The 14,492-nt window shown below is 41.7% G+C and overlaps 1 protein-coding gene across 11 annotated transcripts in view; it reads right to left on the bottom strand.

The window, feature by feature from the left end:
* Positions 1-14,492, bottom strand: part of EHBP1 (EH domain binding protein 1) — a 223,116-nt gene that overhangs the window by 176,765 nt on the left and 31,859 nt on the right. For all 11 annotated transcript variants that reach the window (XM_069850070.1, XM_069850071.1, XM_069850072.1 and 8 more), the window contains exon 4: positions 5,219-5,314. In XM_069850070.1, the coding sequence (XP_069706171.1) occupies positions 5,219-5,314 (96 nt within the window). The remainder of the gene's footprint in view (positions 1-5,218; positions 5,315-14,492) is intronic.

Here is a 14,492-nt window from a genome sequence, read left to right as displayed (position 1 = left end):
TTGTTCCATCAGTGAAACCCCAGCCTATCTCACATTTTCCCAGTAACTGTGTTAACTAATTTTCTAGAGATATGCTGGCCTTTAACAAGCTCAGTCCTACAAACCTTCCTCTGCAATCCCACCCTTCAGCTTATTTCTGTGACCTCATTCCACCTATCCATGTGCCAACTACCTGAAAACAGACAACTTGGCTGGGCTCAGGCAAAAGAATAGCAACAAGGAATGCATCTGTCACATTTTTCAGTTACATGTTCATCAGTACTTCACCAACCCACTCCACGAAGACCTTTGTCAAGGAGTGCATCCTTTGTGTAGTCACACAAGCCTTTTGGAAGACTGAAGAAAGGTAACTCTTCTCCAGTTGTTTAAGTTACCTTCAGAGTTATTTCTGTTTCTCTTTTAACAGAAATGAAAGACACATGGGCAGACAAGGGACTGCTCCTTCTCTTCAGCAGCAGCCAGAGTGGGTGGGGAAGGTCTTCAGACTGTTAGTCCCTTCCTCCCTTTCTTCCTTGTACCATCTCCCTAAGTTTTCCCAGCTTTTGAAGCTTGCCTTTCAATTAGATCACTTCATACCAGCCCTAATCTTCGAGCCTTCTTCTTGGGGAATAACTACTTAAGGCCTGTCATATTAAATCAGATCAAATTATGACAGGGTTTGTGATGTTCCTCTAACAGTGACCTATAGCAGATGCTCCTGGTACCCCAGCATCTGTCCTCAGCTTTTGTACTTGGTTGTTTGAAGCTGCAGAAGACTCAAAATTTGATCCAATTCTTATTGCTTTCAATACTGCTTACAGAGGCCTGATTAGCCTAGAAAAATCACACACAACTCCCATCGGCTTTTGTTGAGATTCTAGAAAGCAGGGTGCTCTGAACAGACTGGCAGAACTGTCCTTGTACATCACCACATCAAGCTCATGACAGCTCAAACTTTCCTGTAAAGTCTCTGGGCTAGAAAGGCAAAGTTTGGCTTGTTCATTGTTGTTGTATTTGTGTGTGTGTGTGGAGGGGTTGATTTGGTTTTAGGTTTTTTTTATATTTGACATACAGTATCTTGCCTTGTATACAGGGCTGTTTTCCCCTCCTATTCTCCATAGTGTTTGGTCAAGCCACTGGTCTCTTCAAAATTGAAGCAGTTATGTTCTCAACCTGGATTTTCTCCTTGCTTCTGAAAAATGGCTTTTATCTAAGGGTTTTGGGTTGTTTTTTTTCTCCCTTCTCCAAGACACTGTATCGACTCTGCTGCAGTGTTCCCAGCCAGTTACTGCACTGCAATCATAGCACATGATTGACTTGGGCTTTCAAGAAAGATGATAGGGGATTGATTCTGAAATATACGTGGGTATGAGAACACTGTCAACAATACCAGTATTCTTTTATCATCTATTTTATTCTTATTTTATGCATAAATATTTTGGGGTGTGGTCAGAAAGCTATGCCTTTGAAAAAAAATACTATTTTTTAAACTCTAGCATGAAGACCTGATAATCTCCCTTGTTGTAGCAATAGAACACTGGTATGCTAAACCTTCTGCATTACTGACAAAACAAGTGGGTTTTGTAATTCAATGAAGCAAAGTCCATGCTTATTCTAGAAGAACAAACATTTTTGCTGAGGAGATTCACTTTGCTTTTAAACCAGAAAATAATGATGTTGCAATTTAATTCCTCACAATACAATGATGATCACTTAGCTTTGCTAAAAGCACTGAGATTGCCTGGCAATGAAAATTTCTCATTTAAAATCTCTCTCAGTCTGTACAGGTATGTGTTTGTACATAAAACCACAGAAAAGTATACAAACTTTCATATATGATGGTTAAACCTTGACAATGCAGGAACTCTAAAAATAAGCTCCTGGAGTGCAACCATGGAAACAAAAACTAGCTTTTCTGGCATTTGTGGATCTTTCCATGAAAGCACTACAAATCAGGGACTTAAAATGCACAATAGATTTCTTGTTCCACAGTATTTCTTTCTCCCTGATTCAGCTGAAAAACTCAAGGCATAACCAAACATCAACGTAGACCATGGCAAAGGAAGAAGTTAAACTTTCAGAACAGACAGAACTTTTTATGTAATTAGCACTTCCACTAGCTGGATGGGCAGGACCAAGAGCTACTCAAGGGAAGCTGGATCAGATGATTCCAGAGCACTACAAAATTCTACCAGCAGCCCAGAATTAAGTGAAATGGAACAAACAAAAATATTTATTTGAAATGAAGTTTTTTTAAATGAAGGTTAGAAATAGTCTCTTCAATACTTAGCCCTGCTTGCCTAAGAACTACAAAAATATTGTTGGAAACAAGCTAACACCCAAAACAGAGATAAGCAGATAAAGCAAAATATCTCGTCTCCTGACTGATAGCAGGCACTTTGCTAGCCAGCTTTCAAGTGTCCATGGGTGACTACTGGAGAGGATGCTCTTAACACTCTCATCAGCACTTGAAACCTCCACGTATCTCCTAACCCTACCAGCCACACATTTCAACAGCCACTTATGTATGCACAGCCACTGATGTGTGAATCATTTCCCAAAACACGTCACTGTCTGTCCTGGAGTCCACTCTTTCCCTTCCCTGCACTTCTATTCCAAACAGCACCACCGTGCTCATTTGTTATCTGATTGCTACAAAGCTCTGTTGGAGCAACCTGCTCCCATCGGTGGGCTCTGCCAGTGTAGATGTGGAGGCAGCAGCTTCCCTTAGCTTCTCCAGTGGTAATGAAAGAGGACAACTACTGTTTGTTAAAACAGCACGATTACACTAATTGCCCTTACTGAAAAAGGCCAAACATTCAGCAGCCACTCTCCTTCACAGGGGAGTGGATCCTAAAGAGACTTTTACAGAACTGGAAAATGAACCACCTCTTTTCCTGAGTTTTTCCCATTTTCACTATTTTTGCCTCCCTCCTTCCAGAGGAAGGAATGATAGAAACACCTGACTTGAAAGTCAGCTTCCAAAAGGGCCGCTGCACTTCCCTTCCCACTACTCTAACGCTGACCAGACTATGCATCAGCTGTGGAAAAAAACAGCTAGTTCTTTTCGACCGCCTTCACCCACACCATACCACCTACAGAAATGCCAGCTCTCTGGGTGTTAGGATATATCCCACGCTACAGCTGAAGTGCCACTGTAGCACTGAGCCAGAGCCATCAAAGGACTGGGCACAGCCTAAACTGCGCTAACATCATATTCTGCCTGCAATCACGTATCACTCAACTCATTCACTCCGGCAGGCTGCTGGTCCCATGCAGACACAATGCTTCTGGTGCATTATCCAGCTTGCTCAAAAAGTGCCGCTCTGTCCCACACCTGCCTGTCCTCACAGAGAAAAAGATGGGTTCGGCCACTTACAGGCACTCTTCTTGGAGGAGCCAGAGGATCAAATTTACCTAAGAGCTGCCTGACAACATAATGCTTCTTTACATGATCTCAGTGTTTTGATTATAAAAGCCTGTATTCGTTCCCCCAGAAATCAGTGTAGCATTCCCAAGATGCCTCTGGGGCTTTTCACACTCCTACCTCTCCTCCCCGACCAATCCCTGCAACAGGCAGGCTCATTTTAGGGGAGAGGAGGTGCAGGGCAGTGAATAGATCTGCCTGCAGAGCCACAGGGCTGGGTAAATTTAAGGCTGTAGCAATACCTGACACAGGCTACAAGGGCCATTCTTCCCCCCATTACTATCTGGTCCTAGCCCCCACATTCCTTTTCAGTGGCTCAACAAGTCTGTTGTGCTGTACAACACAATACAGCCCCGAGGCAGTGCAGGTAGGAATAAAAAGGTGGTGTGGCATAGCAGGAGAAGGCTGCAAGACACCTTTACTCCAAAGCCACAGCATCGCAGAGCTGCACCCAAAAGGAGCTTAAGTTTCTTATTCTCTGCCTAACGCTATCACATACACAATCAAGACACATTTCTGCTTCACTTTAAGTGTTAAAAATATTATTTACTGCATTACACAACCATATTCACATGATGCAGAGATGCCATGTAGTCATATAATGGTGTTAAACTTCTTAACCCAAGTAGGGGCCCTTGAAGCATTCAAAGGCAAACAATTTTTCCTAGTGAACTTTTGAACCTCAGCTGAAGCCTATGTGTCTGCTAAAAAGAGAGACAAAATTATGACAGTTAACATCACTGGCAACCTGGGACGCTTCTGTTCATTGGTGATCCCAAGGACAAAACAAAAAAAAACAGGGAATCCCCTTTTTTAGGTTAAATTAACCGAGTAATAAGTTCACATTCTAAGGCTAACCAGAAGCCACTTCTAAGCAGTTATTTAGAGAAGTCCCCAAGACAAAGAAATATAGATACTACTAATTAGAAAAAAAACCATTTTACTGTTGCCCAAAGCTGTAAAGGAAGCAATTATAAATAAGAACAACCAGAGTGTAGTTGGAGACAGCAGAGCAAAGAAAAAGGAAGAACTAATGGAATGAAAATCCCAGAAGTCTTGAGCCTCCCAGGCAGCCTCCTACACTGTCACACGTGTCAAGCTGCATTGTTTATCTTTATGCAGAAAGGGCTTTGCCTAATGATACTTGGGAAATAAGTTCTAGCATAACCATCAATTCTTACTGCTGCTTTGCAGCCACAGCTTCATTTTTTTTAACAGAACAAATGCAGTTCCTAAAATAAATCCCCCGTAAAATCTTATAATTCTCTGTACTACTAAAATACTTCCACTCCTACGACTGCAATCATGTTAAGAACTGTGATGTTTGTATGGCATACTAAGTACTGCGAAATTAAGAGCTGGATTCTGTTTCCTAGTCAATAGCATAAGAAACAGGGTCACTGCACTGGAACTGAACAAGGAAGTCTCAAAATGGCTGTGTTTTGATGACTTCTGGCTTACAGTATCTAAAGAAAACCAGACTATAACCCACGCCAAGTTCTTACACATATACTACGTGCGCAGTTACACATGTTTTAAATTCAATGCCAATGACTCGCCATAATCAGCTCAATGGGATATTTCAGTGTGTTAACTAAAACTACAAAAGTAAGCTTTGGCAGGGCACAGATCATCCTCCTCTCCAGGATTTATGCTGGGGACAAAGTTGTGTAGTTAATGACTTAAACCCAGCAAGACTGGGGCTTTGTGATCACAAACTGATGTTTCCAAACAGAATTTTTTAACATGCTGTTCCTGAAATAGGAAAGACTACGCTTTAAAAAAACAAACAAACAAACAAACAAACCATACCTTAAAGAGCGTCACAGTAATTTCAACATTTTCAGGAACAGGCCATACCACCACCCCACGGTACGGGTTCTTGATTCCAGGCTGCCAGCTATGAGCCTAAAGGAAGAGAAACAGTTGTCTTAAAGCCATTATAAAAGTGCTGACTTGACTCCTACAGCACGTGCAGGTAGAAGTTATATGTCGCTGACTCCAAAAAGGCTGAATTCTTAAACTTATGACTCTACTGAGCACTATAAAGGACATCATTAAGAATGACAGTACGGAAACTCATAACGTGAGCACGCTTTTTTTCCCTCCCACTAAACTAAAGCTGTTCCTCAAAAATTAAGGCTGTAAAGCCAGAGTTTCTGTAGCAAGCTGAGCTTTATTTTGCTTTTTATCAAGATGAAGTAATGCTTCTATTTAAAGAACACAAGTACAGCACATAACCACATTTCCACATAGACTGAGCAAAAGGACAGTTTTATTTAACAAAAAAAGTTAAACCAAAGATGTATAGTGCAGATCGAGTGCTACTAAAACATCTAAATTCTTAAGAATGAATATGCTGGGATACCTACACCTAGAAAAGAATGAAAAAAAAAACCCCAGTAAAATAGACAGAGCACTTGTCTACCTTTGAGTATCAAAACCTGAATTGATGTATGGTCTGTACTTACATTTTAACAGCTAGTCCTGAAAAACACTACATGTGAGCATTTCTGTTGCAGAGTAAGTATGCTTTTTCCAAGCTCAACTTAACCCATTTTGTGATGTTCTAAGACAAATGAAGGAGGGATGCTGATGCACGAGTGACTGCTGATTAGCATGAGGGTCATTAAAGTTTTATCAGGAAAGAATGTAACATCTATTTACTGTTATGTGACTCCAACTAACTGGGCTCGGGTTTTTTTTCAGGTCTAGATAATCATGCCATTTTATACTCCTTCCAACACTCAGAACTTCAGGTGAAGAATACCTATTAGAAGAAATGTTTGTTATACTAAGGACAGTAGGACTTGTGTCTCATGTTCTCAGGTCACCTAATATAGCCCGGGCAACTTTAAGGATGACTTTGCTATGCCAAGAGGGGAAAGGCCAAGATAGTGAAACAGTCCAATTCAATCACATAGAGGCAACAACTCTCTGCTGCTCTGTTCTGTAAGCAATGTGTACTCCAGATGCCAGGCTCATATCTGACAGCCCAATCACATGCTCCTGTTGCTTGGTGAGCATTCTTGCATTCAGCTAGGCTTTCACCAGAGTCTGCTGCTTCACAGGTACCTCTGGTGTTCTTGCTCTTCCTCTAATCCCTCAGTATTCACAAAGCAGACGTCTGCAGATGAACTACAGGTGACAATAACTGCTATGGCAGCAGGGACAAGGACTCAGGAAGAGATGTGAAGCTGAGGGATGGGGAAAATGCTGGCAGAATCCAGCCTGCACAGCCACCAGAGAAGAGACCCCTACCTGCCTTCATAGCTACACTCATCTCCATCCTGTTATTTTTATTTTCTTTGTGAACACTGCCAGCTCTCTTGTGGTTTTATCAAAAGTTTTTCTATCTTTGGCGTTATGCTTAAAACCCCACCTCCCAAAGATGCCTAATTAGATTAGAAATTTCAGTAAGTTTCTATGCTTTGTGCTTGCAGAGTAAATTTAAATAACAAATTGGGACATTTGAAGAAAGGATTTTTTAAAAATAGAATAAAAAAGAGTAACTTGAAAGAACCTGATTTCTACTATTTTAACGCCACAAGTTTCAGCCTAATCTCATAATTCTAAAGCAGGCCTGGGTGAATTTCTGAAAAACTGTGCAAACACCACTGTTGATAGCTTTATTCCACAAGTGTGGAATAAAGTTTATATGAAAAAGTGTTTTGTGAGCAGCAAAACACATCACTGTAGTTGTTACCCTTAACCACAGCCACTCAGGCCTCAGCTTGCATCCTTCCCACAAGACTCAGTCCCCCACACTGTTCTCCACTTGCCAGAGGGAGATATTTACCAGCACAAGACAGTGATCCAAAGCCAGGCACACGCTCACCTGCCAGCTACCCTGTCCTCTGTAGCCTCTTGTATGAAAAACCAACTTCTCTACACGGGCACTCCATCCTCTTTCCAGATACCAATTTTCACAAAACTAATAAGAGCTCATGACATATCTGGAACCTGCACATTTCTGCTGGTTTTGGCCAGTACTGACAATTAGGTCAAAATTTCCATGTCCAAGGTCCAGGCACTGACAGCCTGCTCAGTTGAGGATTGCTTGGTTCCCTTTATATGACAAACTAGAAAATGCACAAAAATGAGCACTGGTGCAGACAAAGCTTTACTCCAAGCCCTTTATCAGCACTGCCTCCCACCAGGAGAGTTAGAGAGAAACAATAAACACAAACAAGGATATATGTGATTTTCTGTCACAGTGACAGGCATGTCACTGAAAGCAACAACCAGGAGACAAGCTCTAGCTAATAAGCTTTTACAGCAAAGCTGTTCTGTGATCAGCTCAATGTTATTAAATCCTCCTTTGGCTTTGAAAAATAAACACTGTACCACACAAACAGCATGACAGAAAGAGATAACATCAAAACTACATCTGGGTTGTCGGGAAGGAAAAAAGGGAAAGGGGAAAGCAAAGGGGGGAAACACAGAGGAAGGGCTAACAATAATAGCAATATACCATCCAGAGTGTTATTCTAATGCAATATTTCTTATGCCAGGGACCTCTGTGTCACAGTTTCTTGAAGTTACATCTGGTCTATATTAAAAAACTTTTTCAACTCTCAAATTATAAGCCTTGACTTTGACATGGATCAGGCCACCTCCATGCAGCACAACTGCCGCACTTCCAGACAGGTGATTGCTGTTGAGGCTCAGACAAGGTGAGACGCTGCACCCAAGCTTTTCATTTCTACCTGAATCCTCACTTCTAACTCCACTTCCCACTGGGTTGTGCCTTGTAGACCCAATTTTTCCTCAGCTACTAGCCACTTCCCTTTGTCTCTGAAGCCACCGAGCAGAAGTGACTGTTGGCAGTGGGTGCCTCACCCACAGCCCTCCCCAAACTCCTCTCCTAAATCCAAGGGGCAAGAGTCATGGCCTGGAAAGAGAAGCAGAAATGCTCTGTTACATTCCAAGGAGAAACTCAATTCCCCCCTTTTCTTGCCAGTGGAAAATGAGAGGAGACAAGATAGCATGGAAGCTCCTTTAAATCAGGAAACAGGAATTAAAGGAAGGGTTGCTGAAATACCCTAGAGTAGGACCATGAACGACATTGTCCGAACTACAGCGCTGCTCTGGCACAAGACCAATAACTACTAAGAGATAGAAAGCTGTTAAAGAAAGGATGTAGAGACTCACATGAGTACTTTAGGCTAACCAGTTTTGAGATCTTCCCCCAGTTTTTTTTCAGAAACAATCCAGCCCACTTTGCAATCTACTATTCATGATGTTGCGATCATCACAACTGTTCTGCTGTGCTTGAACTGGAAAGACAGGCTTGATACCGCTGCAGTTTTGGCCTCTGGTTCCAATGAGAAGGGAAGAATCTTTAAAAATAGATCAAAATCAGCAACTTGCGGGGCCCAATAATTGAAATGTCCAGCACTACATATGATAGTACACATACAACACACCAAAGGGCTTCCAGTCTCAGAATTAGTGAAACACTCCTGAAACTACTGAATCTGTTGTCAAGCAACTTTTAATAGTTAATAATTTCAAATAGAAAGAGAGCACCCTGATGTTTGTGCAAATTCTCAACGTTTAGTAAAGCTTAAGCTGTCATCAGCAAGGTACAGTCTCTCCACTCATTGTAAGCATCCCCTTTTTGATTGTGTGAATCCAGAGTCTCACACACCCCTCTCACCTCATGCACAGGCTAGACGGACTCAAGTCTAGTCCTCCGGTAGTTTCTGCTGAGGAGCACAGAGTACACTTTATTGTAAAAGCATGTTTCCTTGAGCTGCTGAAATTCTTGCACCAAATAATAAAATGTTGAAGAAGACTAGAAAGCTCCATATAATTCAACATATGGCAATACATTGATTGAACAAAAAAAGATCACATGCGATCACCCAAGGGCTGCCTCTGGCACACCACCTTTCCTTATAATTACCCACCAGGACTGACCTTGACTGTGTGAAACTGCCTCCCACTCTGCAGGTAAACTTGGACAACAAAAATTAACAAGGGTACTAAAGAAGATGATGACATTGCACAGCTTTCTAAAATACAAATACAACTCTGTGAAACTTGGAACAAACGAGGTAAATTTAGGAACACTTATTTTTGAAGCACTCTCCTCCAATCCAAAAAACAGTTACTATCAATTCTCTGTAATAGGAGAAAGTGCATAAACATTTATAAATCCAGTGTTATACTTCTACAGAGAGGAGGGGGAGGCGGCAAAACCAAAAAAAGCCTTACCAAATCTACACAAGAAGTTTTTACCCAATTCTTGGGGATGAAGGAGGAGAAAACAAACAAAACATGAGAGAGACTGAATATAAGCCTTCCCTTACAGTCACTACCCATCTGTCTATATTATAGACTATAAACAGAACAATCTTCTAAATCAGGGTGGGGGTAGTTTAAAACAGTCCCAGATCAGGAACTTTGGTTTCAAACACAAAGTTAATAAATGCCATCACCAGCTGTTTGTCACTTCATCATGAAGAAGATAAGGAAGATGCAGGCAAATGAGCTAACTAGAGTACTCCATGGAAGTCACTTCCCCAGCCCCTCTACGTAGTGGATTTCATGACCTGGTACATATGCCATTTTAATAATGACCAACTCCACTTACTGCTGCTTCCATTTTTCTTTGTCTCTCCAAAAATCTCCTTCCTGACCCTGCAAATACAATATATCACATTATTTCAAGAGCCCACCCTTCCAGATACTTTATGTTACCCATCTGCTTTTTCCCTTCTTCACTATGGCCTCATCTCATCTCATTCTGCCTCTGCTATGCAGAATAACTGCAAGTTACTTTCCTGTAAGATTCTAGAGCTGACCATAATATTTTAAGCCTGCTGCAAATTATGGAACAGCTTATATTTTTTAATAAAAAATCTGCTCCTATAGCCAAGACCTTAATATTTTTTCTATTTATAAGCAAAAGTCAGGATCAGTCCTGCCATTACTCCTCACCTGCGGTCCCAGGAATGGCTTTATTGCAAACTAGCAAGCTGCTGCTTTTCTTTCCCTGATAAAATGTTTACCAACTGCCAATGATGACACCAGCTCTGCTACTTGTCTTTGTGACAGGCTGTTCAGGGCACAAGAGCCAAGCAGGAGCTCAGTGGGCTCCAACAGTGCTTAGAGCAGTTCAGCTTGTAAGGACAGTCCCTCATCTTCAGCATTACTCAGGCAGAACACCAAGACAGAAAGAAAAAAAAGAAAAAAATTAATAACTCAAAAAGGAGGAACTGACTTTAAACAGACAGATCCTTCATCTGGTGCTTCCATGCCAGCAATGTGGCTTGTGAAGACTGATCATTGCTCTGATTTTCTCTATGTGATGAGTCCCACCAAAGCCATAAAATCATCCAGGGACAGACGCAAGTCAGTAGGATCCAACTGCTAACAAACCTGCTGGAAAAGGAATGGACTGGGAAAAGCTGCCAATCCCCCCACACCAAAAGAAACCTCAAGTGGCAGTTTGTGGATGGCTGCTTCTTCTGTACTTCAGCTCAGTATCACAGAGGAAAGAGACAAATTAAAGACCATACTCCAAACTACAGCGTGCAGCCCCAGGATCATCTTGAAATCACTTGCTTGGCCCTCCAGTTAAAGAGACAGGGCACCAGAACAATGCTTCTGTTGCACTCCCATCCTGAGATGCACTCCAAAAACCCCAGCATATGCCAAAGAAGAGCTGATCCCCAGAAGCACCAGGCAGCCTTTGCTCAAACCCACTGCTGTCAGTGTCCTCTGAGAGCAGGGAATGAAACTAACAGACTGGCACAGGTCTTCCCATGAATGTCTTCAGTCCATCGGCATGCGTGTGTGTTAACAGCTGTAATTATGCACTCAGGTATTACTGCTAAAAAGCTACAGAACGACTGCTAAGTTTGGAAACTGAGCAGAAACACAAGCACATTCTCTACCACTGAGCTGGCTGTTCAAGTTTAATTTCACACATAAATTCATGACATATTCCTTAAATGCATGATTCATGTTATTTCTTTCACTGAACCTTGTTTTATTCGCTGCCCACAATTGATGATGCTGAGATAAGAAGCATTTTCCCCATCTCCTCAAGCAGCTTCTGGCCTTATCTACTGGTTGTCTTCTGTCAAAAGAACTGAATGCAGAGTTATTTTTCTCATAGTTTTCTGGGATCTCCATCGCTCCCACCTCAGAATGTCACCAAAATCCAACTTTACGGGACCCCTGGAGAAAAGGAGGATATTATGGCCCCCAATTTACAAGCTGTGAAAGAATAGCCACTCTGCACTAATTTGGCATGGCCTGCTGAAATCAGCAACAACCTTATTTTACAGGGATTAAGCATGAAACAATCTTTTCTTTTGTCTTCCAAAGTAGATTTTATTTCAATTTAAATGATGGCTGCTCAACACTGCTTCAAGTCAGTCCCCATGCCCAAGACATCCACAAAATGGAAAGATACATCAAATCTAGCTTTAATAACCTAACCTCAGCTGGGAACTTTGTAGATGGGGATAGGACAAAAATCAAACTCCCAAGGCAGCATTTAACCAGAATGACGCAATCTTTTCTGTTCAGGTCCTATACCTTCTTTAACAAATACCCACCAAATTATTTATTGAATAAGCAGTTTCACTCACCACTCAGTCCTCATGTTCTTCCTAACCACTGTCTGCTTAATGAGGCAGCAATGCCACAGGAAAACAATTCATAATTGCAAAGGGCTAGACGATATGCCTAAAATGGTACACACTGACCATTAGAATTATAGAATGGTTTTGATTGGAAGGGACCTCAAAGATTATCCAGTTCCAACCTCCTTGTCTATTTTGGAATACTTGCATTGTGACCCAATATGATTTTATTACTTTTCTAACAAACTGAAATTACTCAGGAGTGCCATTATTGAGCTGGTTCCAGACAGTTATCGCATGTCAGAGTCACAACACGCCTTTGTAATCCCAGTCAGTGAAGAAGCTAGCAGTGACAGGCAGGGCTGGCACTTGTCAATGAAGTAACTAGAAAAGGCCACAGATTGCCAAGGACAGCAAAACAGATGACCCAACTGCTGTTTTATTGATGGCATATCCTTGGAAAAAGGCTGAGCAGACAGCTGTTGTGGACAACAAGGGATCCTTGTTACTCTCTTGTCCCTCTGCTTCCCTTGGCTCTGCTCTTACTGTTCAAGTCCCTTCCCCGTTCCCAACATTGTTCCTTCTCCTGTGTTTTTAAACCAGGCACCTTCTTTCAGCTTTGATAGAAAAAGGATCTTTGAAGAATAATTCTGCCAGGCTTTCAGAAGCAAGCGCAAATTTGATTCCTCAGAGGTGTATAATTCAACCGTAAGCCTGTATGTGTTCACAGGAAGAGCTGAAAATACCTACTTGACATCACAGCAACATGTCTTTTCAAATTGAAATTTCTTAGTTCAAAGCCTGGAAGTGGGAGAGCATCTCAGTGAAATGAAGGTAAACACATTTACAACACATTTTTCCCTTGTTCTACACTAGACCAAAGACACTCCTCCCCCTCAAAAAAAATCCCAGGGCCTGAAAACCTGCAAGGAACTTACCAGTGCGACAGGGTACTGAAGACAGAGAAATAAGCAAGTTCACTGCTACAAGCTCCACCTTCTGTAAACTGTGGAGGCTGGTAACCACCTAAATGATGTCTGAAAAGTTGTGGCAAGGCTCACCTACTCGATTTTGAAGACAGACATTTGCAGCAGCAGACTGACAACTTCCTCAGTCCCCAAGCTGAAAGTTCATTTTGGCTCTAGAATTGCTTAGTAACTCTGCCAGATAATGAAAGACTGTAAATTATAGTCTTCTGTAAACTCCTGGCACACACGACGAAGATGCCCAGCTACATGGAGCCATACCTCTTGCCTCAGCCACCTTGACATACCTCTTAAGACAAAAGCATCAAAATCAGACTTGCTTAGAGACAGGGTATCCCAGAATAAAGCTGTAACTTAAATCTGCATTAAGATCAGTAACTGCTGGATACGCTTTTGGTCCTGTATCCATCTATCTGACTACCACTTAAATGCTAAATTATTATTTCTGTTCATTTGCAACACTTAAAAATTGCCATAATTTAACATAGCTCCTAGCCCGTTTCCCAGAGTAACAACTAAAATATTCAGACTCGTGCACATTATGTCTCCCATGATTTCTCCTAACTGAGAGAACACTCTAGTAGTTTACTTGGCAAGAAAGTATGTGGGCCAGACAGCATATCAAAGTTGTAGAAAATCACAAAAATAAAGACTTCCAAGGACGTCAAGAACTCAGCTTTCAGCTCAATGGAATCTCAAGATTACATTAGTTAAGCAGGCCAGTTTCAGTATATATCTGTAATACTATTATACCATTTTCCAAGTCACACCACATTTTTTGACGGCGTATCTCTTGTACTTTCCCAGTACAAGACATGGAGCTAACGGAGAGAGTCTGGCAAAGGGCCATGAAAATGTTTAAGGGACTGGATCATCTCTCACAGGAGGAAAAGCTGAGAGAGCTGAGACTGTTTGGCCTGGTCAAGAGAAAGCTCTGGGGGATCTTATTGATATATATATATATAAATACTTGAAGGGAGGGTGTAAAGAAGACAGAGCCAGGCTCTTCTCGTTGGTACCCACTGACAGGACCAGAGGCAGTGGACACAAAATGAAAGAGAAGGATCCCTTTGAGCATCAGAAAATGCTTTCACTGTTGAGGGTGACTGAGCACTGGCATAAGTTGCCCTGAGAGGTTGTGGAGCCTCCCACCTTGGAAATACTCAAAAGCTGCTTGGACATCATCCGGGGCAACCACTTTAGGTAGCTCAGCAGAGCAATTGGATCCCAGAGGTCCCTTCCAACCTCAACCCCTCTGTAAGTCTGTGAACCAACATGGGGATATTCTTCATTACCCCTAACAATCTGAAAAGTTCAGAAAAGAAAACATAACCTCCAAAGAAGTCTTTACAACATCTTTACAGTAAGGTAAGACCTCATCTTTCTCTTCCTCCTTCTCAAAGAAGCTGAAAAACATTATTAATGTTTTGTACCCACTGAGCCCAGTGTCCATCAAAAATAAAATAAGAGGAAATATTCATTTGACTTGCTTCCAAG

This window comes from Phaenicophaeus curvirostris, chromosome 2 (assembly GCF_032191515.1).
Source record: "Phaenicophaeus curvirostris isolate KB17595 chromosome 2, BPBGC_Pcur_1.0, whole genome shotgun sequence".
NCBI lineage: Eukaryota > Metazoa > Chordata > Aves > Cuculiformes > Cuculidae > Phaenicophaeus > Phaenicophaeus curvirostris.
This window is presented reverse-complemented; position numbering and strand designations above follow the sequence as displayed.